Source organism: Camelina sativa, chromosome 9 (assembly GCF_030686135.1).
Source record: "Camelina sativa cultivar CO46 ecotype springtype chromosome 9, ASM3068613v1".
Classification (NCBI taxonomy): Eukaryota; Viridiplantae; Streptophyta; class Magnoliopsida; order Brassicales; family Brassicaceae; genus Camelina; species Camelina sativa.
Window position 1 is genome coordinate 23,973,747 of NC_141888.1, and position 25,042 is coordinate 23,998,788.

Here is a 25,042-nt window from a genome sequence, read left to right on the forward strand (position 1 = left end):
TCTTCGGAAATAATAACAAACTATTTAATTGACTAAAACTTAATTGTTTATACACAATATTCACTATATAAAGAATACTAAGTGTATAATGTTGATAATATACATAACCTAATTGTAATTTTCACCTATAAAACTAATATATAACATATTATACCAATCACATCAATTTGTAATACCAAATCACGGGTCAATACATATTTTGTTGGGTTTTTTAGCTTTACTGAATATAATTAACGAATTTGATATTGCACCAAACCAAAATAGTAGTACCAACTACGGGTCAAAATCAGAGTATGACCTTAAGTAATTAAATATATGATTTTATAAAATGTATAGAATTAATAAATTTTCTACTATTATTTTGTAACAAACAAATCCAAATTTATATAGATATCTCGTCACACTGGTAACATTATTCTACAAAATATTAACGTGTATTTATGAGTAGGGTAATAAAACGGGTAATGAGACGGGTAACGGGACGCTCAAAAATTAAATTAATATATGATATTCAATCATTATTCACGGATAATATAATTATTATACCTTTCACTCGACTCTAATGTTGCGGGTACCTTTTTTTGGAACGGATACAAACCGAAAAACGGGTCCAATACGGGTATTGGTAGTAGTTCCAGGCCTACCTATTAGTAGATTAATATGAATCAAAACTCACCATATAGTACTATATTATATAACATGTCAATAAATGATACAACATAAATATAATATAAACAAATAACAAAATAACATAAAAATTTCTCCGCGCTACCAACGCGGACCATTATCTAGTTTATAATTTATATATAAACTAATCATGTACCATTGCAGTCCATCATGTATCAAGTTTTTATTGTAATTAAAAGACTATACTATGATTCATTATCTAGACACCGTTTTATTATTAAAAATCATAAAAACGATTAAAAAGAAAAAATTGTTATCAGTTTTATAATTTTAGGAATTACATTTTGTATTCTTAGAAAATTTGATTAATGAAATGAATAAAGTTAGTTCTGAAAAAAAAAAAAAAAAAGGAGTTGTAAAAAAATGCTGGAGTGTACAGTCAACACTTTTGCCAATAATAGTAGTATAACCTTTACCTGAGAAAAAAACGCACTCCACTTGAGAAAGAAGAAGATACGATGACGTGTCGATGCAACAAGAGCGGCTTAGTGGCACGCAACGTAATAGATAAGGACAAAACAGCAAAAGAGAAAGGCACATGTCGAGCTCACGTGTCCACTTAAAACGCACCACTTCTTCTGTGCTCTCCACGCGCCTCTTTCTTTCCCCACACGCCCCCCCTCCTCCCTTCTTCAATTTCTCAGATTCTTCTCTCGTCGTCAATAAGCTTTTCTTATTTCTTCTTCTCTAACTCGTTTTCTAATCCTTAATCCTCCTCTACAATAATTCCCGACGAGCTTCTTCACCGGAGAAAGATAGAAAGGTAATTTTTTTTTTCCTTTTTCTGAGTTACGATTTGAGCTGTGAGGAGAACTTATTAGCCGTAATATATTTTTTTTTAATTGATAATTCTTCACTGTTTTTGATTTGACATGATGGTTGATAAAGTTTTGAGAATCTAAAAGCACTCCTTGAGTTTTGAGGAATCAAAAACCACACCAAAGTTTTGTTTTTTTTTTTTTATATTTTTGCTCCTATGTTTCTATGTTCGTTGGTGGGTTTGTGTGACATGAGGGGTTGATTGATTGATTGATTATACAAAGATGAATGAATGATTTGTCAGATTCATTTTGATCATCCTTTATCTCTCATTTCAGGTGACTTGACAAAGAATCTTACTTATTACAATTGGTTAAGGATGGTATCGAAATCTCCTTCCACATCTTCTGATGAAGCAAATGCTACTACTGCTGATGAAAGGTGTGTGAATCATCTTTCAAGAAAAGGATTCTCGTATTTTGATTATGGAGCCCTCTTTATATTTTGTTTTATGGTTGTGTTTGATTATGTTGTGTGTGTGTTAAAAAAACAGGTGTAAAAAAGGTAAAGTACCCAAAAGGATTAACAAGGCTGTTCGAGAGAGGCTTAAGCGTGAGCATTTGAATGAGCTTTTCATCGAATTAGCCGATACCCTTGGTAAAATTTCACATCTTTCAATCAAACAATTGCTTGAGTGTTAGGCTTTTAACTTAACTATAAATGTTAGTGAATGTGATTTGTGAAATTCTCTAACTGGGAACATTTTCTCTTGTCTCAGAACTGAATCAACAGAATAGTGGTAAAGCTTCCATACTATGTGAAGCTACTCGATTCTTGAAAGATGTGTTTGGTCAAATCGAGTCTCTTAGAAAGGAGCACGCTTCTCTCCTCTCTGAATCTAGCTATGTAAGCCACTTTCTATATATATGCTCATTGCTTTGTGTTTCTATATGAAATCTTTGTTTAGATGTTTGTCTCAATCTGTCTTGTTGATTGAAACTGGTGTTATTGTGTAGGTAACCACAGAGAAGAATGAGCTGAAGGAAGAAACTTCAGTGCTCGAGACCGAGATCTCGAAACTACAGAGCGAGATAGAAGCGAAAATGAATCAGTCGAAAGCCGACTTGATCACCTCTCATGCACCCGCTTACCACCATCATCATCTTTATCAACAACAACAACAACCACATCCTGAACTTGCATCTCAGTTTCCAGGACTTCCCATTTTCCAAGGCCCTGGTTTTCAACAATCTGCTTCAACTCTTCATCCTCCTGCAACAGTTCTTGTCCTACCGATCCAACCTGATCACCAGACACAAGATATTTCAAACATGACAGGGCATGTGCAGACACAAACACCTTTAATTTATAATAATACCTCAAACGTGAGTAAGCCGTGTCCAAGGTATGCTAGTGCAGCTGACTCATGGTCTTCTCGACTACTTGGAGAGCGGCTGAAAGCCAATGAATGAAGTCTTGGGTGGCTCCACAAGGAGAAGCAACACGAGGGTTAACACAGGAAACAGAGACAGGGCAACTTGTGAAGAAGGACCCTGGTTTTTGTATTATTTTTTTTAACATCATCGTCTAATGTCCTTGTGGGTTTGGCCTTGGCCATTTCTTGTTGGTTTGTTCATAGGATAAGGAAGCTATGGCCTTTATGGGTCGTTTGAGTAAAAAATAAGTAAATTAGCTCTAACCTTTGTCATTTACTCTTCTCGTAAGATACTAAAACAACAAATGAAACAACAACAACAACAACAACAACAAAAAAAAAACGAACAAAATCCTTATATAAAAAAGGAGCAAATGAAATCTGAAATTGGGTTCTGGTCTAAAGAAAACCGGTTAAGTGGTTCTGGTTATGGATTGGTTAAAGAAAAGGATTTGGTAAAGAGAAGTGAGAGAGAGCCATCATCTTATCTTGCTATCGAGTGGGTAAGAAGAATCAGAAAACAGAAAAAAATGGCGAATTCACTATGCTTCTTCTCTTCTCCTCCGACCTATTGCTTCCAATCTCCTAGCAAAAGTTCAAAGCCTACTCACTTCTTCTCAACCAATGGTAACACCTCGTCCTTGGTCCAGAAGAGTGAGCTGCTTCAGACTTCCACCAAATCCCAAAGCTTTGAGATTAAGGTTAGATATTTCTTTTTATCCCAAACTCTGTTTCCGCTTTAACAAAGTTTGTGTCGTTGGTTAAAAATCTAATCTTTTGGTGATAAATAGGCCACAAACAGTACTGGCACTAAAACAAACAGCATAGTTTGTTCAAATTGTGAAGGGGAGGGTAAGTTCTTACCCGGTTTATAATCCTCTTGATTTATATATACTTGTGAATTGGTTAGTAATAAGATTTTGTGTAAATGTTTTCAAAAGGTTGTGTGGCTTGTTCTCAATGCAAAGGAGGTGGTGTGAATTTGATTGATCATTTCAATGGACAGTTTAAAGCTGGTGCACTCTGTTGGCTTTGCAGGTTTGGAAAATCTTATCTCCTTTCTTTCTTCTTCCTTCTCCACAGCACAGAAAAAAACTCATTACTTGAAATATCTTTTGTAATTATCTTGTGGGCAGAGGTAAAAAGGAGGTGTTGTGTGGGGAGTGCAATGGAGCTGGTTTCCTTGGTGGGTTCTTGAGCACCTTCGATGAGTAGTAGAAAAGCTTCAACACTCTCTTATAAAACCTTAGAAGAAGTCATCTTTCTCCCTTTTTCAATGCTCTTCTAAACCACCATGTATTACTTATTTGTTATTGCACACCAAACTCTCATTGTAATGTTGTTTTTTCAGAATTTTTCTTCGACAAAAAATTAAATCTTGTTATGTTTACATAACTATAGCACCTCTATATAGTTTATGTTGATGGTATAGCCACCTATGTGATTTTAGATGGAAAAGTTGGAATGGTTTGGACTTTGGAGAAGAATTTATATAAAGCTTTTGTTCTAATTACATTGAAATATAATGTTTTATATATATCATTCTACTATTCTAGTATCTAATAAAAACAGGAACATAGTTTTGATTAAAACTGAAAATAAAACATTGCATTGAAAAAAGGAGAAGAAATGGAAACAACTGTAAATAACAGATAAACGCATCTGAGACCAACAACAAAAAAAAAAGGACCCTTTTTCTCTTACCTGTTCCTGTTGTCGTCGTCGTCGTCGCTGGGTCAGAATCTCGTTCTTGTGTTTTCTCTTCTCCTCTCGCTCCCCCCATTACAAATCTGTCTGTTTCTCCTCGTTATTAAGCCAGAAACCTAGACGAGGAAAGCCAGAAAAGGGTAGGATTAGGGGTAATTATTAGTTCGTCACCACCCATTGGATTGCTAGGAGCTCCACCTCTGGCTCTCAACAACATCTGTTTGTTGCGTAATTTCAATTAGATTTGTTCCAGAAACAATAAAGTTTTTTTGGAATTGTGGCGTGTGAACCAAGGAAGGAACTAGGTATGCGTTTCTATCTGATCTTTGATCATTCGTGTCATCTTATTATTAATACAGATTGCACTGATCCCTGTCTTTGTTATGGTATCCCTGCTTCCTACTTAATAATTAAGGAATATGACGAACACAAAATGTTACGTCGTGATGAGATATTCGATTGCAAGGCTTTAGGATAAGGAACTTTGGGAATCCAAGGCAAAAGGGGCTTTATTATATGGGGCGAGCATTGGAATCATCTGGTGCTCTTTTTCCAGTTTGCTATTGTAATCTCAACTATCTTACTTGGAATGGCTTGTTTCCAGAGAAATATTCCCACAGAGAGGGAGAATGAGCAGGTTTGCTTCAGTTTTTTTTCGTGTGTGTAGAGGTTGTAGCTTCAATCTAAGTTTGATTTAATGTTTGCCATAAAAATTGGTTGCAGGCGATAGCAATTCTGAAGAAAGGGGCCTATCTATTGAAATACGGACGCCGTGGGAAGCCTAAATTCTACCCTTTTCGGCTTTCAAGCGTACCATTCATTAACCTTCAGTTTCTTTACAAATGCACAAACACAGTAAGATTGTGTGTTTGATAGTGTGCTTTCCTCAACTGTTTGCAGGATGAAATATATTTGTTGTGGTATTGTGGCAAAAAGGAGAAACGTCTTAACCTGAGTTCTGTGACAAGGATCATACCTGGACAGCGAACTGTAAGTCAAAATGTATGAATATCATTTATCTGGTAACAGTTTTGGTGCATATTTTCTCAACAAACGAATGTTCTTGTAAGAACTTTTCCAGGCAGTTTTCCGACGATATCCTCAACCAACCAAGGAATATCAATCATTCTCTCTTATATATGGCGACCGATCTCTGGATTTGGTTCGTATTTTGCTCCCCTGTGGTCTTTTTGAGGTGTTCTCACTACTGAATATATATAATCTCCATTGAGGTGTTCTCACTACTGAATCCTCATGGATAGGTATGTAAGGACAAGGATGAAGCTGAGTTCTGGCTCACTACCCTTCGAGCTCTTCTCTCACGAAACAACTCTTCTGCATTGGTACTTCACTCAAGAAGCCGTAGTCTTGCTCCTGACAATGGAGAACAGAGTAGTACGAGCAAGAACTTTACGTCCAACATTAGATCCGTCAGCAGTGACACAAGCTACGAGGTTTTTTTTGTTAGTTGTTTTCTTTCTTCATAAGAGCACCATCAGGTTGTTTTCTACTTAATATCTTCCTTTTTCATCTGGCACTTTCGCAGGAACATGCAAAAAAGGCCTCAGGATCTCACAGCAACACTCCACAGAGACTGGGGAAAGTTTTCTCAGAGGTTTTGTCACAAACTGCAGTACTAAAGGCACTCTCTTTGGACGAACTGATCCATAAACCTCATACTTCGCTTCCAGAGGCTATAGAGAATCGATCTACTAATCACTCCCCTGCCGTTGATCTATGTAAATATAGCATTTCCAGCGCAGTGAGCTCATCAAGTCAAGGATCTTCATTTGAAGACTTGAAGTCTCTCTGTGATGTCTTCGTTTGGGGAGAAAGTATTGGAGATGGGCTATTAGGAGGTGGTATGCACAAAAGTAGCAGCAGCTCTTCTCTAACGACCGAGTCTTTTTTGCCCAAAGTCCTGAAATCACATGTGGCACTTGATGCCCAGAGTATTTCTTGCGGCACCAATTATGCAGTGTTAGTCACAAAGCAGGGACAGCTGTACAGCTGGGGAGACGAATCTGGTGGAAGGTTAGGACACGGAGTTTGTTCCTACGTTCCACATCCAAAACTTATTGATGAATTTGACGGAGCAACTGTGGAGTCAGCTGACTGTGGAGAATTTCATACTTGTGCTGTAACAGCCTCAGGGGATTTATATGCTTGGGGCGACGGAGCACATAATGCCGGTCTCCTTGGACTTGGTAGTGAAGCTAGCCATTGGAAACCAGTACGCATCCTTGGTCAGATGGAGGGTATAAATGTTAGAACTATATCTTGCGGACCTTGGCATACAACTTTTGTGACATCAGAAGGTAAGCTGTTTACATTTGGTGATGGTACTTTTGGTGCGCTTGGGCATGGTGATCGTATAAGCACAAACATACCTAGAGAAGTCGATGCGCTAAGTGGCTGCAGAACGATAAAGACAGCTTGTGGTGTTTGGCATTCAGCTGCTGTTGTCAGTGTTTTCGGTGAGGCCACATCATCAGGAAAGCTCTTCACTTGGGGTGATGGAGACGATGGGAGACTGGGACATGGTGATATAGAGTCTAGACTAATCCCATCTTGTGTAACTGAACTGGATACAACTAGCTTTCAGCAGGTAGCTTGTGGTCAGAGCATTACCATTGCTCTCTCTGTGTCTGGACAAGTTTACGCAATGGGAATTGCTGATCCGAGTCAAGATAATGCTGTGAGAGCTCCTTCTTGCATTGAAGGGGGTCTAGGAAAGAGTTTTGTCCAAGAAGTGGCTTGCGGGTTTCACCATATCGCGGTTTTGAACGCAAAAGCTGAGGTCTACACTTGGGGCAAAGGATCAAACGGACAGCTCGGTCACGGAGACACCGAACATAGAAGCACGCCGACTCTTGTGAAAGCTTTGAAAGGTAAACAAGTGAGGAAAGTGGTGTGTGGTTCTAATTACACAGCAACCATTTGTCTTCACAAACCAATTACGGGTACTGACAGTTCTAGGTGCTCCGGTTGTCGCCATCCTTTTAATTACATGAGGAAGCTCCACAACTGTTATAACTGTGGGAGTGTCTTCTGTAATTCATGCACTAGTAAGAAATCCTTAGCAGCAGCCATGGCTCCCAAAACGAACAGGCCTTACCGTGTTTGTGATGACTGCTATATCAAACTCGAAGGAGTTAGAGAATCTTTAATAACCCCGGCGAGTAGTGCTAGATTTTCAAATGCAAGTCTACAATCTAGCTGTAACGAGATGGACGACATTGGCATAACACCGCAGCGTCAGCTTATTAGGGTGGATTCATTTGATTTCTTCAGACAAACTAAGATCCCAGACCTGAAAACCATTGGTGAAACTTCAGGAGCAAGCTGCTCATCGTCGAGTCACTCAAATCTGGATACTAAAGGTAGTTTTAACATGAAAGGCATACGGCAACTCTCCAGGCTTACCTCTTTTGATTCAGTTAGCCAAGAAGGCAAACAACGCACCAAGCATTGCGCTTCAAAATCAGACACATCCTCTCTTATAAGACACTCAGTGACTTCTGGTATCCCGTTTTCACGTCGAGGTTCTGTTGAGTTGTTTCCTTTGTCGATAAAATCCAGCCCGGTTGAATCTGTTGCTACAACTTCCGACTTCACCGCCGACATTACAGATCATGATTTACTACAAGAAGGTCCCAAGAAATCCAATCAGTGCCTGAGCCATGAAATATCAGTACTCAAAGCACAGGTTAGTCCAACCATTTAAAAACTGTATTGAATCAAATGTAGGTTGTGTATGAAAAGACAAGTAAAAAACTATAACAACTACTCAGGTGGAAGAGCTTACCCTAAAATCAAAAGAACTAGAAGATGAACTGGGAATGACTTCAAAGAAACTCGAAGTAGCGGTGTTAATGGCACAGGATGATGCAGAGAAGATCAAATCTTCAGAAGAGATAGTTAGGTCCCTAACTCTGCAGGTACATTTCATCATTTTCTAGTCCTACTTTATAATATATGATTCTCGACCTCCAATATATTTTTCTTCTTCCAGTTGATGAACGCAACCAAGAACGAAGTAGACAATACAAAGAGACGCCGAAGCTCATTTTGATTTAAAACTATAGAGAACAACCTCTAATTTTGATCAAAGTAAGTGAATAGATTGAGAATGTAAAATTACAAGATTTCTCATTTTTGTCAAATTACATATACCAAAAACAAAAAGCAAATGTAGTAAGTAATTACTTACAGAGCAGAGCCCAGAACAGAGAGCTCACAACACAACACAAATACATACGAATTCGAAATTGACAAACAGAGAAAAAAGTTCCAACCTTTTTGTGATTTGGTTTAGTGAAGTATCACCAAAAGCTTCTTCATTTGGCTAACAATGGCCAAGCTAATACTCATCATCTGATTAGCCATCTCCATCTCTTTCTTGATCTCATTCCCCACAACTGTTCCCATTTCTTCAATCCCATCGGAACAAGTATCACCGTCGGTCATGGCGGCGCTGATCCACGTCTTGACATCTCCGACGACTTCTTTCGTCAACCAGTTCCCTCCCTTTTTCTTCTCCTTCTCGATCTCAGACACCGACTCGTTGAGTTGACTCAGCGCGTCGGTGTAAAGCTTCACACAATCACCAACCGCCGCGTCCTCAGGCATATCGTTGATTGATCGGAAAGACAGAGAGAGTCTCGAGACTTCCTTAGACGCGGCTCGAAGAGAAAGCTCCAGGATTGATTCAGGGCTCAGTTTCGAATCAGATTCGTTGAGAGAAGAAGACAAAGAATCGAAACAAGTCTCTGGGTAACGAGTCACGGCGCAGACTGTCTTGAGAGAGGCGGAGGAGATAGGAGGATGGTGGGGAGGAGAAGGAGAGTGAGTGAAAGCCCCGGTGGTTAAAGCTACAACGGCGAGGATTATGAGAAGAGATACGACTGAGACGGTGGCGATTAGGGTTTTACGGTAAGATGATGATGGTGGTTTGGGAAGTGGGGAATGATGATGAATTTGGTTTTCTTGATCTGATACTTTGTCGTAGCCTTTCAAGGTGTTGATCGACTCCATTGAATCGGAGGAAGATGAATAATGAATCTGTGATTTTTTTGGGAGAGATAGAGAAATAAAGAAGTCAAACAAGAAGAAGTTGAAAAAAATGAAGCTTTTGTAGGCATTTTCATAAGCCCCAAAGTCCACACAACGTATCTCTAACTTCCACACGTCTTCTATTCTTGTGTATAGAAAAAAAAAATGTAACTTCGAAGTCTTGAACAAATGTTTTTTGTTTCGAAGTTGTATTTTTCCAAATTATTCTTAAAAAAAAAAAATACCATTTCTCTAATATTTACCTATATATAATCTAACAAAACATTGTCATGCGTATATAACAAGGGCAACGATACATACAAAAAAACAATGTTGTAGTTGCATTAGCTTAACTATAACCAAAATCAATTTTCAATATTAGAATTAGTTTAATGCAAAATTATTCTTAAAAATTTGATATTTAGGTTTGTTCATTTTCTGTTCTTTTTAACATTGTTTAGTTTACTTTCTATAGGTACAAATATGTGAGAAGTCTTCCCTGCTAAGATCGATCTGCCTGAATTTATATACACAATTGGAGAAGAGCCCACGGTATAAAAACTATCTTTCACCCATTATTCATCACTCGCTCTTGTGGATTTTATACGTAATTGGAATGTCACAAATGATGTTCTCTGCATCATTGCTGTGCTTAGTTTCATATAGGCTTATGGCAAATTAAAGAAAATGGCATTTGTTATTAATTTTTTTAAAATAATATATATATATATATATATATATATATATATTAGATGGTTACCCATACAATACGTAAATGATATGTATTTTTAATTGTTTATATATTTATATTATTTTGTGACTATGATAAAATCATCTATATAGATAAAAATTATTTGATTGTTTAATACATTGAGTATAATTTATATTAAATTCTATATAAATATAAATTGTAGGTGGGATTGTTTATATATGATAGCAAATTAGTCATTTTTTGGTTCTTTGAAATGTTGAATAGATATTAACAAAAAATAAGCAAAACATATGTAAAATCTGAACAAAACATAAGTAAAACTAAGCACAAATTGATTTTTTTTGTTTATTTTGTAATTTTTATTAAAAAAATCACATATGTGATTATTTTATTTGTTTAAAAAGTTTTATTTTGGATGGAACACTATGCCATGAAATCATATGCTGAATATGATTTATGAAAATAACATCTATTTGGTAAGATCTATTCTAGTAGATCTAGATTTTTATCCGTGGCATACCGCAAGTTAAGTTGTGTGATAAAAAAAATTAATTTTATTTGATTTGTTTAGTGTTTAAAATTATATATTGTATTTTGATTGTTAATTTTATGATTTAATCCATAATATACCGCATATTAATTTACAGGCCTCAAACTTAGTAGAGATAATCATGCAACTGATGCAGAAAATGAGGCCAAGCAGTACCATACACTAGCAGACTTGCAAACACGTCTACGGCGTACAGATGAAAACGCATTGGATGAAAGGTATTCACTGGGAATGTTGCTGCTCATGGAAGGTATTTTTCTTGCAATATTCACAAGTGGTGGCAGATTCCTAGATTCCAATCTCCGGAAAGCACTAGATTTAGATGTGCTTGGTAGCTATGCATGGGGTAGAGACGCATGCAATTTGCTGTTGGAATCAGTTAATAATATATCGAAAGAAAAACTGGACAAGAGAGTATTTACACTGCCTGGATGTTTGAACTACGATCAATCATCAATCATGTTGTGTTTTTTTTTTTTTTTTTTTTTGTTGTTGTCAACTTCTTCAATTCAAACACTTTTAAATAATTAAGTATTTTATTCACCTCCATCTATTTTTCTCGAAATGTCACCACCACATTATAAATTACCATTTCTCAGTTGACAAAAAAAATCATTTCTCTAATATTTACCTATATATAATCTAACAAAACATTGTCATGTGTATTGTGTACATAACAAGCGCAACAATACATACAAAAAACAATGTTGTAGTTGCATTAGCTTGACTATAACCAAAATCAGTTTTCAGTATTATATTTAGTTTAATGTAAAATTATATCACGATCACGACAACGACAATGACCAAATAAATTTTCAATGTAATGTTGTAAACAAAATTGTGATAAAAATAAAAAATCTATTTTTTTTTTTCGGCAAATCAGATTTCCATTAATTTCAAAAAATAATTACAACGACCTTATACAGAATTACTGTAACACAATTTACATACACATTTTACATACATATTTTTACATACACATGTATGTGCCATACATTGAGAAAAATACAGCAGAAGGGAGATTGACGATGCTTTCCAAAGAGTAGCCTTACTCGCTAACCAATCATAAAATCGGTTATTGTCCAACTTCATATTTGATTTCTCTTTGTTACGATAAGCATGCAGCATCTTGTGGCTGAATTTTTTTGTTTTTGCGAACCGTAACGGTAAACCCGATGTGTCCAAACATAACTCCCAAATATAGACATAATGGTACCAACGCTTCCGTACCAAAGTCTTTCTTACATATCTTGACGCTGTAGTTTCCTTCAACATAATCACAAACATCCTCAATATAGTAGTAATCTCCACCGTAATATCCTTTGAGAAAAGCTTCAGGCTAAACTTCAGCAAAACTCCAAAACTCACTAGGGAGGAACATAGTCTTTTATTTAATCCCACATTTCGGCCATTAATATCACCAACAACACCCAAGCATCGAAGGATTTGAATAGTCACAAGTTTTTGACTTTGCAAATGTAATATCACTGCCACGAGAGAAAATTGGGTCGTCCCCATCTCCTGTGCAACTTCGACCAACAACGTAACATGAACATCATCAAATACAGAACAAATTTCTTGTGATCCGATCATGACAAAAGGTTCCCATCTAAACATTGTTGATGCATTCCTCAAATTCCAAATCTGACCAATAATCATATATTGTCGTCTATAATCGATCAAAACCTCCTTGAATTTCCAAATGCCATTAAAACCATAGCCAAATTGATGCAGCCACAAACCCATAACCGAAACTAAAGAATCACCAACATTAACTCCCGGATCCCATATCCTAATTTGTTCTTTTCTAAGGATTCTAAAAGATGGAAGAAACCTTATATCGGTTATGAAACGACTACCATCAATGGGAGATGGAAAGAAACTGACACAATTACTCTTGGGTTGGGGCTTGAATAAGGTCAGAAATATACTCTCACCGAAGGAGAGAAGGAAGACGCGAGTTTGAGTAGAAACCCAACCGCGACAAAGATGAAATGAACCAACGCCAGAGAAATGGCGCCGGCCGGAAAAACTATGACAACCGGTGAGTTTCTTTCTTGAACCGTCGCTTTGGGGTTATCGACTGAGAGAGAGAGAAACCGCTTAGGCAAAATTAGTTTACCTATATTAAATATGTTTACATAAAAAATCTATTTAAATAATTATATTATAAATATTTGATTTCAACAATGTTAACTAGAAAAAAAAGATGGTTGCTACTTTGGTTTAGTGATCTGAAACCATGACACTATTAATTGGTAAAAAAGAGTTTTACCAATTTGAAAATTTATGAAACTAAAATTTCATTGTTTGACAACCTAAGAAATTATGGCTCAACATTTATGAATTTGTTTTGGATTCACTGTTCTCAAAATTTGTAGGACCTTTAAACTAGCAAACTTCATATTATTTTTTCAACCAAAAATTTTATTGTTATTATTTTTTTTTAATTTATCTCAAACCTCATAATCTTTGTTGGAGTATTAAAAAAAAAAAAAAAGTACATTAGATTTTTAGTAAACAGAAATCGTTTACGGGTTTAAAAATCATTACAAAATCATCCAAAAATCCTCAAAAATATCTATCAAAATTTGTTTCTCATATATGAGCATTATTTTTTTCCGACAAAAGAAATTCACAAATCAAATTCACAACCACACACAGAAACAGATTAAACAAATAAAACTAAAAATTAAAAATTAAAAAAAATTGGCCAACTTTACAGTTGCCGCTGCCAGCCGTTTCCTCCTCTCTTCCTCCTTTTTCACTTTTCAGTTCTCTCTCTCTCTCTCTCTCTCTCTCTCTCTCTCTTTCTCTCACAACCTTTCAAAATCGAAACAGATCCAAAATCAAAAAAATACAATAACCTCAGTTCTCGATTATTCATCAATACTCGATTCTTCTTCTATCGCCGTCGTTTCCAAAGAAAAAAAAAAAAACTCGAAATGGCGACGAACATTGGAATGATGGATAGTGCTTACTTCGTCGGAAGAAACGAGATTCTCACTTGGATTAATGATCGTCTTCACCTCAATCTCTCTCGCGTCGAAGAGGTATATACTTATCTCTCTCTCTTGTTGTTGGATTTGTGTGTTGTTTGTATATTTATCTGCTGCATGTGTGGCTTTCTCTTAATTCGTCTATGGTAGTGTAGTGTTGATTTGTTTCGTTTGCTGTGATAATTGTGGATTTAGAGGGTTTTTTTTTTCTGGAATTTGGAAAAGAAAATGCAGATTTGTGTGTTTCAATTGGAGGATGATGGTAGTGAGATTTCGGGTTTAAGTTAGTTGTTTTGAGTCTTATGAGAGTGAGATGATGCTTTAGGCTTCTTTGGCATTGTACAATTTTATTCTTGTTTTGAGTGTTAAAAAGTTGCAATGCCTTATAGATTCACTGTTGTTTGCTGTGATGAGATCTAAAAGAGTCCTACTAGTTTTGTATTGAACTAACTGTTCTTGAATGAAACTTCATGTCACAACTGTTGTCTTTTTAATCTAAGTATAATTTTCTGGGTTTTTGTTTAGGCTGCATCTGGTGCTGTGCAATGTCAGATGCTTGATATGACCTTTCCAGGAGTTGTCCCAATGCACAAGGTGGATATTTACTTTTTATATCTATCAAGCTTAAGGTTTATTTGCTTCTTGGTGGCTTAATATTATCTTACATTTTTCTCTGCAAGGTTAACTTTGATGCAAAGAACGAGTACGACATGATACAAAACTACAAGGTCCTGCAAGATGTGTTCAACAAGCTGAAAATTACAAAGGTAAATCAAATCGAGCATCTCTTTTGCTTTCCTGAAGTACCTGTGTATCTGTGAATGTGTATATTTTTTTACTCACCTTGTTTTTGTCTTACTGAGAAATTACCTCAGCCATTGGAAATTAACAGGCTTGTCAAAGGCCGACCGTTGGATAACTTGGAGTTTCTGCAATGGCTGAAGCGTTTCTGTGATTCCATTAATGGTGGCATTATGAATGAGTATGGGGTTTCAATCTGTCAGATTTTTTTTTTGGATTTGTTACCCTTCCTTTGTTTCCCAAATGATTAAGCTTCTAAAACCGATGGTCTCTTATAGGAACTATAATCCGGTGGAACGAAGATCAAGAGGTGGTAAAGAGAGGAGTGTCAAGGGAGTTAACAAGATTCCAAAGTCCCTGCAAACTAACAATAATCATCCTCCATCCAATTCCAGTTCGGTTGGTCTTACCAAAGCCTCAGGTTTGCCTCTTAAACAGCAGGTTTTACTTTTGAAACAATAACGTATCATTCTAAACATCGTTGGGATCGTATTTTTCAGGGCCCAAGCTAGCAAAAGCAGCTGAAGTGCAGGCTTTGTCAAAGGAGGTACACGATTCTATCGCTCTTAGTACTGTTACAGTACTACTGTATAAGCTTTCTACTTAGTTTCACCTTTCCTCTAATGGATAAAACGTCCATTATATGTCATAGATAACCCTTTTTCATCTTCTACAATACAGCTTGCAGATCTCAAGATCTCTACTGATCTCTTGGAAAAGGAAAGAGACTTTTACTTCTCCAAGCTCCGGGATGTTGAGATACTCTGCCAAACTCCTGAACTAGATGATCTTCCGGTAAGCGTTTCCGTCAAGCCTGTTCCTTTTTTTAAATTTTTTCAGTATGTAATTATGTATCATATATCGATTAGAATCAAGAGGAAAATAAAGAGCTCTTAACAATGAACTCCTCATTGCACAACCAGATTTACCAGCGAGCACATTTAATGCTTCCCGTCATATATACCCCATATTTGTGAAGATCATTATGTTTGAAACTGATTTATGCTTCCTTGGAATGCAGATAGTGGTAGCAGTGAAGAAGATACTGTATGCAACCGATGCAAATGAATCTGTACTAGAAGACGCTCAAGAGTACTTAAACCAGTCCCTAGGAGTTGAAGCTGCAGCTGAAGCTGAAGCTGAAGCTGAAGAGGAAGGAAACGGAGAACAAGAAGAAGAAGAAGAAGAAGAAGAAAAGACTCAAGCCTAAGCTCTGACTAATAACAATCCTAAGTAGAAGAAATTTCTGGATCGAATTGTTCCAGAGTGACGAACAATGGCTGGCCGTGGCCTTCTCTTCAAAGTTTCCTTTGTTAAAAGTCTTAAAAGAGAACTTACTGAAACTTGAAGATGAATGAGCTTCTATTAGAAAGCTTAGTTTGAGAACAATGAGACTTAGTTGTGTATTCAAGAGGCTTTTTCTTGTTTTTAAACATTTACTTTGACTCAAAGTGAGAAGCTTTAAAGTGTCGAACTGAGCATTCTTTTATTTTGTTTCTTTGTTGAATTATTAAGCCATTAAGGTAAAGAAGGTCAAACCAAGACGAATCAGATTTAAGGCTGGTTAGTACAATTGAATTAAAAAAAATCCAAAGTTGAGAGATATACTTTAATCCACGAATAAATGAAATGATCCCACCTATCCGTATTTGTGCGAGTCTATTCAAAACATATGCATGTACCTTCCTAGTCTGACTCTCCCAGGACATCAGTGAGATATTGATTTGCTGAAAGAGGTCTAACTAAGAGAACACTCTACTCTTAGCTACCTTCTTTGCTTCGGCTTCACTCAAATACCGAACTCCGTTCTCGCGTAACCACTTAGCGCCTCTACTCAGACCGTCCTTCACTTGCTTCTCTTCCATCTTCAGAAGCATAAGCCCCTCGCTAAGTTTAGGGAAGAAACCTTCCGGTCTAACGCACCATGCCCTGAAAACCCCATATAGAACCTCCATGTCTTCTTTAAACCTTTCGACTCCATCATTAGAAAACTTCACATTCGCCATCAAGATGCTGTTGAAGAACAACCTGTCTATCTCTGACGCTAGACTCCTCCACATAGCTGTAAAGTCTGCTTTGTTTAGATTTTCTTCTACTATAGACGTTTTCCCTTGCAAGTAGTCCAGAGCCCCAACTAGTGTCCTTGACACCGTCCATTCTTTGTCTTTCTTCTCCTGCCATTGCTTTCTGTTTTTAATGTAGTCTCGAGTTCGTGCATCAAAACCCCTCAAGACCACCACAGACAACTTGTTGATCCACTCAAGTCGGAACTTCTTCAGCTTCTCAAATTCGTCTCCGAAAATACCTTCTGATGGTTCCGTAAAGTTCTCCAGTCCTGGAACTTCCTGTGGATCGTGCTGTCCAGTTCCCATTTCAAGGAAAAAAACATCCTCACTCCATTCTTCTAAGACAGATTCAATATAGTGACCAGCATTGATAGAGTTTGAGACCTTAACTAGATCATTATTCTCGGTTAATGCAGTTAGTCCTTCGGCTTCTTGGCACCTGAGAAGGACGCAATCCAAGAACTTCTGAATTGTTGGTGCCGCTGCCAGTCTCAGGAACCTTGCCCTCAAGTAAATGGCGGGCACTGATTTGGATCGTTCAATAATTGATGACAAGTGCTGCAGAAAGATGCTTGATATAATTGGTGGTCTGTAAACATTGGAAGTGGAGATGAGTTCGTCTTGGACCTTCACAGTCCAATTTCTGTCGTAATCAATCTCTGCCTTGAATTTGACGAGCCTCTCATCTAACTCTATCTCTGCCCATAAATCCAGCCAATCAGGTCTGTCACAGAACACTGAGAGAGACGAAATTCTCAAAAGATTCCCATCTTCTTGAAGGGAAAGAATTCCTGATTGTGATACCAGAGACTGAACTCGCTTATCAAAAGAGATCATCAGGTCAATGAGATGGAGCCATGAAACCTTGGCCTCAGAACGAAGATCAGATTCAGTTGCTTCGCTTAGCTGACCAACATATGTAGGGAATATCTCTTTCACTAAGTACAAAGACAGTGAGATAACCATAGCCGAAACCCACTCTTCTCGGCAACTGTACCCAGCTAATTTTGCTTCATCAACGAGCGGTTGTAACAACTCATCCATAGAATCGACATAGTCCTTTGTGATTTTAAACACAAGTTCAAAAATGAACTCAGGCTTTTCACTCCACTTTGTAAAATGTCGCTGCGATGCAACTGTCAGAGGGTTGACCAGCTCCTCAATAGCCCAGAGTGGCTGGTGGAAAAGAACATTTTCTCCCTTATGGCTCCCAAGCTGCCGTGACTTTCTTTGCAACTGCAACCCCTGCAGGCTGCACAGGGCATGAAAATTTCCACAGTATTGACTTTTAAGGCTCCCTTCCATGGTGAAAAGCGGATTATGGACATCTTCTGACTTCGAAGCTGAAGTTAGCGTAGAAAACTGAGGTGGCCATCCAAGAGACGAAAGCAAGGCTCTATAATCAGAAATTGCTTGAGGTCGCATCATGGCTAAAGCTCTATCTACTCGGTGATCAACAGCAGAAACAAGACGTGCCCACCGAGGATGTCTCCTTGCCACGGAACTCAATATATCTTCAGTAGTTTTAAGCGTTTTGATAGCATGTAGACGCACTTCCTGAAATCAGTAAAAAGTCCAGAACATTTGATCCACACCTACGGTCTAAAGTTTGATACATAATACTCAAGGTAAAAGACAGTGTGCTTACTTCAAAACCACTTGACCGTGATGTTCTCAAGTTTTTATTCATAGAAGACATCACAGCATCCTCAATATCACCCACTAGAGTATCAAGTTTTAGTGCAGTCTCTGAAACATAAAGAACCATCTTGAAACGTTGAACGTAACTAAAAACTAATCTTGATAAATACATCGAAAAAAACACCAAATCACAACCTAAAGCTATTGTTTCTCAGAAACTATCTGACGATTTCACAACACAAAACGCCTTTAACACCAAATGAAAAGCCAACGTACCAACATAAGCCCGCACAGACTCAACTTGTGCTACTTCCTTTGCTAATGAAGGAAGCTCCTCTCCAGCTACATGCTCCGTCGTCGTCTCCTCCTTCTCATTTCCGCCATCTAAATGAATCAAACAGACAACAATTCTCAACATTGCGAAAAATCAACCACCACCAGAGATCAAATATTCATATTTGACTTCAACATTTCACGATCATAATCTGCATTTCGATGTTTCTACAGATGATGAAATCATACGAACCTGACGGGGAACGCGGAACGTAGGTAGAAGAAGAAGAGAGATGAGCCAATTTTGCATTAACCTCGACAAATAGACCACCGACGCGATCTGAAAACGAAGCGTAAGAAGCGAGACCTGACTCTAGCTGGCGATTTAATACGGCCAATCTCTGATCCAATTCGGAAATCTCGGTCTGTAACTCGGAAACCAGACCCGGAGAATGTGAGAGATCTCCGGCGTCTCTGAACCTGTCATCTAGGTAGCTAAATACCGAAGCGGAGAAGCTCGAGACTTGAGGAAGTGGTTTGATCGCGTCCATTCGTGGTTCGTCGTTGGCTTCAATTTCATCAAAGAACAATGAGAAGACGAAGAAAGATACTGAGTCATTGACTCGGAGTGTTAACGAGTTGCGAGTTTTGGTAACACGGATAATGGGCCTTATTTTTAGCCCATTAACGGACTGTTTTAATTTTCAAATAAATTGTTTTATCCACTGGAGATCAGGAAAACAGCCAAAATTAATCTCAATTATTTGCCAAAAGCTTTTTCATACCTAAACTTTAACATCCTGCAAATAACAATTTGAATTGTATTAAAATTCAAATTTGCTACCTAAACTATATAAAATATTGTCAAATTCAACGTTTGTACGAACAATATTAAGTCAGAATTTAACGTTGTTGAGTCAGACGATCCGTGACATCTACGTAGTACTAGGACTTACCAAAACTACGTTGGATGTATTGTGGCAAGAAATAATCAAAAATGAAGTCTCACAACACATCTGAAAACGGACTTCAATACCCCATTCTTTGTCAAACGCTCTGTTTCTTGCCTCAACACACCTAAAAATGACCAAAACGACTTAGTTTTGGTAAGTTCTAGTGTCACGTGGACGCCACAGGTCATCTGATTTAGCACCATTAAACTCTGACTTAACACGATTCGAGCAAATGTTGAAATTGACAATATTTCATATAGTTCATGTAGCAAATTTGAATTTTAATACAGTTGAGGTTGTTATTTAAATAACATCCTGCAGAATGTTAAAGTTTAGGTATAAAAAACGTTCAGTAAATAGTTGAGGTTGATTTTTGACCATTTTCCCTAGGAGATCAAGCCACTTCATATCAAACCTTAAACGTTAAATGCTCTCGTATTGCTCTTGTCAAACTGCTAATATCACGGCCACATCATGTAGAACAATCAATCCATCGACATCTACATGCTGTCAAACGGCAATGACGGGTTTCATCGATACACCGATAGCTCGAGAATACTGAGTTGTCAACGACGTAGAACACGAGTACGTGCGATACAAAAAAGAATAAGGAGAAAGATCGACTCATCCAAGGTGTTAACCGTTGCTTGTTCTGCCTTGCTCACTTTAAACATATTGTCCAATGAAATCGTGTATGTGTTTTTGTCGATATGACGTTTGTCATTAGTTTTAAAGAATCTTCCCATAAGCTGTCTAATGTTTTCTCCAAGAATCCGCAATACGAAAAAAGGTAACTGTTTTTTTCTCTTTTGGAAAACAGAGAATATATATTTTTATTCAAATGTTTTCTATGGAGAATATTCTCTCCACTCAGACTAAAAGGAAAAAATTTATGTAGTCCATATTTGGGAGACTTTATGAAGATTCTCCAGCTAACTGCAAAGAGTTCCCGTACAATTATCATGACATATATCATGCTAACCACTTAATTGTCCACTTTAATTTAATATTATCTAGGGTAACCAAAAACACTTTGTGTTTCTCTTTGAATCTTTAATAAATCAAGAAATTGCAGATGTACAAATGCTACACTTCTTAACTAATATTTTTTGGGTCTAGTTATACATTTATTCAACGGACGACTACCAGCTAAACTGACCACATGATGATTTCAAGTATCGTCTCCCAACCATCTCCATCACACGAATCCTATACCAAACAGTACCTTTTGCAATTTCTTGATGTGATCCAGCCTTTATGTTTTTGGTATCAAAACAACCCTTAACTGACTACATCAACATAGTCTATGGATTTTTTGCTGTCCTGTTACTGTGGGTTCCTATCGCCCCGGTGGACACCAATACATTGACTCTCTTTTAAACGTCACAGTGTCAGATGACCGTGACCACTAACCTGTCCTTTGAAGCTCTCAAGAATATTCTCTCGATGTACCATGATCTCACATGTGCCAATAGGCTTCGAAGCTGTTGGTTCATCGCTCTTTTGGGTTATATGAACTCTTTTTGTCACTTTTTAGCATCGGGGAATGTCTGCTTTGTAATGTTTCAACTTTAGCTCTTGCTTCTTCTCTGTACTTATACTGGTTCTTATATTATTCAATGAAGCAAAGTGTTTTGACAAAAACAAAAAAAAAGTTATGCATTTATTACCTAGTCTCCTTATGTGTAAAGTACATCGATGGAAAACTAAAATGTCATTGCTCCGGCAAGCTTAGGATTAGTATTTGCAATTTTGCATGCATGAGTGTGTCGTACACGCGTACCTGTGTATTAATATGCTTAAACAAATAATGAATCTCGTGTTCTTTTTTTAATTATGAAAGTGTGTAGCCATATGGCAAAATATTTAGCCATTAGGTCTAGTACATATTTTTGTATATATATACATGTCTTATATGATAAATATTTTCGTCTGAATCAAATACAAAATTGCATAGAAGCGAATAATTCAGACAGAAACCATATGGCAAAGAGATCTCCGTAATCTTTCTTGGAATTCTGTTGAACTAAAATCTAATATAAAGTTATATCACTATTTTAAAGACTCCCTCAACTTGGGTTTCTCAAAACTTCCAAAATATTTTTATATGTTACTTTCCTGTTCGTTTAGATATGATTTAACGATGTCGATCAGTTTCTCCCCAGGCCAATTCGATCGACTGATTTAAATGAAAAGGTAGAGTGGTAAAAATAAACTGATTATTATTTGGTTTTTTGCTTTCAGAATTTTATATGTTGTCTAAAAGTTCTAATATAATTGTGTCCAAAAATGAACCAAATAAGTAGATGTATAATTCTAAATGTACAAGATTTTTTGGACTAAATTTTCCTGTGTACAACATCTAATTTGGTTGAATGTAAGAAAAGAAAATACATCTTAAACTTGACAAAATTTTTAAAAGAAACTAGATTTTTTTAATCACAAATTATTTTCTTGGAATGAAAAAGAAAGCAACAATATTTCAGAGTTAATTCATAGTGTGAGAAGATGAAGTAGAGTTCAGAATTCTTGAGGGCATATACAGTACATTAAACAATAATAATGTGATTCTTGAAATATATTTAAAAAATAGTCAAAATTAGGAAAAAATAATAATATAAAAACCAAATTAACAGAGTACATCGTGATTCTTCGCTGTATATTCCGAGAAAATCATGTGCTCCGAGATCCAAGCTGACCATGCAATAGTACCCACATATTAGTTAATTAATCACAAATATTCTTTATTTGGAAGTATACAATAGTTATTTTTAATCCTCGGATTGTTAAAAACTTAAGATTATTATTAACCAAATATTCAAATATTTGAAAGTACTCATTTTACCATATTTAACACCACAAGTTGCAAGGAAAATAATAATAATACCACAAGTTGTAAGATGTGCTTGCTTTGACCTGTCAAAAGAGGAGTTGTCTGTTTATTTTCTAAATTTATGTGTACTAATATATTAAATTTAAATTAATTATTACCCAAACAATTTAACATATTTTATCGGTTAATGATACGCTGATAATTTTATGACTTAATGAGTCCATGTGGTTTTTTTTTGTTTCTCATTTGATGTGAAGATTCATAATACTGAATTTAAAATTACTAACAATTGGAAAAGGTATATTGTCGTGTATATTTATGGTTAATCGATCTACGAACGTAACTCCGCCTACTCGTTAGTTGTTCATGGAGCAAAAACTTTCGGAAAAACACAAAATTATCGACAATGAATAATGATGGAGTACTAGCTATCACCATTTTTCTTAATAGCAGTTTTCTATTATTTGACCAATCGACTGTTTTGATGATATAATACTATTGCAGATTATGATGAATGATCTTTTGTAATTTTTGTGGTGGCAAATCCATGTCTTAGAACTCGAAAATAAGTTATCTACCATTATAAAAGAAAAAAAAATATTCTTTTGACAAGAATTTTTTTTTAAGACTCATAAGATCAATATATATATATATTAACAATTTAATTGGGACCTAAATTTTACATTTTATTTTAAATTATACGTGCAAATTTTACCGAATATATGATGCTTTTCTGTTTCAATTGTCAAAAGTTACAGCTAATAGTTGAAGAGTTTTGTAGTTACAGGAAGTCCAGTCCTGTAAATCAGATTCTAGTTTTCTATTTTTCTAAATTATCTTAGTAATGGTTTTTCTCTTTAGTTTTACACAGGTTATTTTATTTTGTTGATATCTACGTATGTTTTTTTTTGTAATATTCATCATATGTTCTAATCAGTGATATATAACTCAATTATTAGTGATTTTGAATACATCTTAATACTATATTTTTTTTTCTTAAAATTTATTGAACTAATGCTTCTCCAATCAAGTCTGGTGCACCGAGACGCATCGCCTCCATTTCAATTTTCTTCAAGTCGAGGCCAGGGAAGATCATTTTCATTATCCTCCCTTTTAAAGAGAAAAATCTTATCGCACTTAATTACCTCTTCTCAAGAAGGTACACTTTCTTCAATTTCTATGTCGAATATGTTTTCAAAGTCACATGCTAAAGACACAAACTTCACTGACTAATTAATCTTATGTCAATTGAAGAAAACGATTCAAAGATTACATGCTTTTATCACGGGTTTACGCATGTTAGGTTGTTTCGACAACTCTCCAAACGATTTATCAAGCTTAGTGAAGTTTGTGTCCTTACCTTTCGCTTGTTGTAAGAGCATCTGCAGCGGCGTATTAATCGACCGTCCTTCATAATAAAACGATTTAATTTAAATCGAAATGTGATATTTATAGAAGGAACGTTTTTTCGTAGGGGACTTTGTTTACTCCGTCCGTCGTTACACGTGGCAGGCTGTGAGAGCATTTTGTTTTTTGGGTAGGGGATACGAAAAAATCAAAGGATCAATATCATTTTTTTTTTCTACGACTCTCTCTCTCTTCTCTCTATCTCTCTCGACGGCGACTCGTTTTGCCGGCGAAACGAACCGTTAATTTCGTCAGACGAATCCATCCGCGGTATCATCTAGAAGATTATCCCCCGGTTTCGAAGTGAAAGGAGGTAAGTTTTCCAACACCGTTAGCGAATTTAGGGTTTGATATATTCTTTCTGGGATTCGAACTTCTTTCTCGATTTAGGGTTTTCGACATAGTCTGTGATTTGTTATTAGAGTTCGAATTAGGGTTCTGGGTTTCGATTTTTTATCCTGATCTCGATTTAGGGTTCTGTGATTAGTTTAGGGTTTTGGATTTAATTTTGATGTATTTTCAATTTTTTCTCTGATTCGGTAGGTCTGGTCTTCGATTGTTTAGTATATGGTTCGATTGTTGTCGATAATAGTTTACGCTGGATGAGTGAATGAGTAGGAAGCTTTGTTATTTTGTCAATGCACCCGGAAGCTTTTGTCTCTAAGATTGTTGTTATTTTGTTTGGATTTTGTTGATTCTTTTAAGTAAAACTGACTATACCTTGCATATTGTTTGGTGGTCATGAGTTTCCTCAGGGTCACTTGAAGACAGCAACACAACACGGGAAATCACAGAAGCAGTTGAGAATCATTGAGTCAGAGGTAAATACTTTGGTTGTTTTGGTTGTTTAATAGTCGAGAATGCTTTATTTCTATTAATGCTTTGGTTGTTTAATAGTCGAGAATGCTTTGTATTTGTCTCGGTAAAAAAATTTATATGATAGGTTTTACTATATAAGTTTGATCACAATTAAATTTGTCTTGATCATAAATTGCTTTGGTTGGTGTAGAGTTTTGCTCATTCATTGCTTTGCGTGTAATAGTGATCTATTTAAAATCGTAATTTAGTTGTGATCAAAACTTATATAGTTGTGATCAAACCGTATAATTTAGTTGTGATTAAACTTATATAGTAAAACCGTAAATATTTTGTACTATGCTTTGT

General features: G+C 36.3%; 6 protein-coding genes across 6 annotated transcripts; 4 read left to right on the forward strand and 2 right to left on the reverse strand.

The window, feature by feature from the left end:
* Window positions 1–1,118: 1,118 nt before the first annotated feature.
* LOC104711229 (transcription factor bHLH47) lies at window positions 1,119–3,145 on the forward strand. Its single transcript, XM_010427908.3, has 5 exons — window positions 1,119–1,450; window positions 1,785–1,887; window positions 2,000–2,103; window positions 2,225–2,352; window positions 2,463–3,145. Exons 2-5 carry the CDS (start codon window positions 1,826–1,828, stop codon window positions 2,916–2,918), a joined length of 750 nt encoding a protein of 249 aa, XP_010426210.1. The 5' UTR covers window positions 1,119–1,450; window positions 1,785–1,825; the 3' UTR covers window positions 2,919–3,145.
* A 253-nt stretch (window positions 3,146–3,398) lies between these two features.
* LOC104711232 (protein BUNDLE SHEATH DEFECTIVE 2, chloroplastic) lies at window positions 3,399–4,430 on the forward strand. Its single transcript, XM_010427913.2, has 4 exons — window positions 3,399–3,582; window positions 3,673–3,733; window positions 3,823–3,919; window positions 4,018–4,430. Exons 1-4 carry the CDS (start codon window positions 3,412–3,414, stop codon window positions 4,094–4,096), a joined length of 408 nt encoding a protein of 135 aa, XP_010426215.1. The 5' UTR covers window positions 3,399–3,411; the 3' UTR covers window positions 4,097–4,430.
* A 69-nt stretch (window positions 4,431–4,499) lies between these two features.
* Window positions 4,500–9,695, forward strand: LOC104711231 (PH, RCC1 and FYVE domains-containing protein 1-like). Its single transcript, XM_087467442.1, has 9 exons — window positions 4,500–4,893; window positions 5,004–5,225; window positions 5,312–5,398; window positions 5,489–5,578; window positions 5,670–5,750; window positions 5,851–6,042; window positions 6,135–8,297; window positions 8,383–8,529; window positions 8,604–9,695. The coding sequence occupies exons 2-9, from the start codon at window positions 5,178–5,180 to the stop codon at window positions 8,661–8,663; spliced, it is 2,868 nt and encodes a 955-aa protein (XP_087323568.1). The 5' UTR covers window positions 4,500–4,893; window positions 5,004–5,177; the 3' UTR covers window positions 8,664–9,695.
* LOC104711230 (pectinesterase 1) lies at window positions 8,691–9,625 on the reverse strand. The gene has a single exon (XM_019229249.2). It carries the CDS (start codon window positions 9,623–9,625, stop codon window positions 8,903–8,905), a length of 723 nt encoding a protein of 240 aa, XP_019084794.1. The 3' UTR covers window positions 8,691–8,902.
* A 3,866-nt stretch (window positions 9,696–13,561) lies between the features above and the next one.
* LOC104711233 (microtubule-associated protein RP/EB family member 1A) lies at window positions 13,562–16,179 on the forward strand. Its single transcript, XM_010427914.3, has 8 exons — window positions 13,562–13,958; window positions 14,430–14,498; window positions 14,585–14,671; window positions 14,780–14,886; window positions 14,984–15,126; window positions 15,206–15,252; window positions 15,387–15,500; window positions 15,727–16,179. Exons 1-8 carry the CDS (start codon window positions 13,851–13,853, stop codon window positions 15,913–15,915), a joined length of 864 nt encoding a protein of 287 aa, XP_010426216.1. The 5' UTR covers window positions 13,562–13,850; the 3' UTR covers window positions 15,916–16,179.
* A 50-nt stretch (window positions 16,180–16,229) lies between these two features.
* LOC104711234 (RINT1-like protein MAG2) lies at window positions 16,230–19,372 on the reverse strand. The gene is made up of 4 exons (XM_010427915.3): window positions 18,939–19,372; window positions 18,689–18,796; window positions 18,420–18,520; window positions 16,230–18,328 (listed from the first exon to the last, which is right to left on the reverse strand). The coding sequence occupies exons 1-4, from the start codon at window positions 19,234–19,236 to the stop codon at window positions 16,448–16,450; spliced, it is 2,388 nt and encodes a 795-aa protein (XP_010426217.1). The 5' UTR covers window positions 19,237–19,372; the 3' UTR covers window positions 16,230–16,447.
* Between the last annotated feature and the right edge of the window lie 5,670 nt (window positions 19,373–25,042).

Coding starts and splice junctions, on each gene's coding strand:
- LOC104711229 (XM_010427908.3), top strand. CDS start 1,826: ATGGTATCGAAATCTCCTTCCACATCTTCTGATGAAGCAAATGCTACT. Junction 1,888..1,999: donor GCTACTACTGCTGATGAAAG/GTGTGTGAATCA, acceptor TTAAAAAAACAG/GTGTAAAAAAGGTAAAGTAC. Junction 2,104..2,224: donor CGAATTAGCCGATACCCTTG/GTAAAATTTCAC, acceptor CTCTTGTCTCAG/AACTGAATCAACAGAATAGT.
- LOC104711234 (XM_010427915.3), bottom strand. CDS start 19,236: ATGGACGCGATCAAACCACTTCCTCAAGTCTCGAGCTTCTCCGCTTCG. Junction 18,797..18,938: donor CGTTCCGCGTTCCCCGTCAG/GTTCGTATGATT, acceptor TGATTCATTTAG/ATGGCGGAAATGAGAAGGAG. Junction 18,329..18,419: donor CACGGTCAAGTGGTTTTGAA/GTAAGCACACTG, acceptor TACTGATTTCAG/GAAGTGCGTCTACATGCTAT.
- LOC104711232 (XM_010427913.2), top strand. CDS start 3,412: ATGGCGAATTCACTATGCTTCTTCTCTTCTCCTCCGACCTATTGCTTC. Junction 3,734..3,822: donor TTCAAATTGTGAAGGGGAGG/GTAAGTTCTTAC, acceptor TGTTTTCAAAAG/GTTGTGTGGCTTGTTCTCAA. Junction 3,920..4,017: donor GCACTCTGTTGGCTTTGCAG/GTTTGGAAAATC, acceptor TCTTGTGGGCAG/AGGTAAAAAGGAGGTGTTGT.
- LOC104711230 (XM_019229249.2), bottom strand. CDS start 9,625: ATGGAGTCGATCAACACCTTGAAAGGCTACGACAAAGTATCAGATCAA.
- LOC104711231 (XM_087467442.1), top strand. CDS start 5,178: ATGGCTTGTTTCCAGAGAAATATTCCCACAGAGAGGGAGAATGAGCAG. Junction 5,226..5,311: donor CAGAGAGGGAGAATGAGCAG/GTTTGCTTCAGT, acceptor AATTGGTTGCAG/GCGATAGCAATTCTGAAGAA. Junction 5,399..5,488: donor ACCCTTTTCGGCTTTCAAGC/GTACCATTCATT, acceptor AACTGTTTGCAG/GATGAAATATATTTGTTGTG.
- LOC104711233 (XM_010427914.3), top strand. CDS start 13,851: ATGGCGACGAACATTGGAATGATGGATAGTGCTTACTTCGTCGGAAGA. Junction 14,887..14,983: donor AATGGTGGCATTATGAATGA/GTATGGGGTTTC, acceptor GGTCTCTTATAG/GAACTATAATCCGGTGGAAC. Junction 15,127..15,205: donor TGGTCTTACCAAAGCCTCAG/GTTTGCCTCTTA, acceptor CGTATTTTTCAG/GGCCCAAGCTAGCAAAAGCA.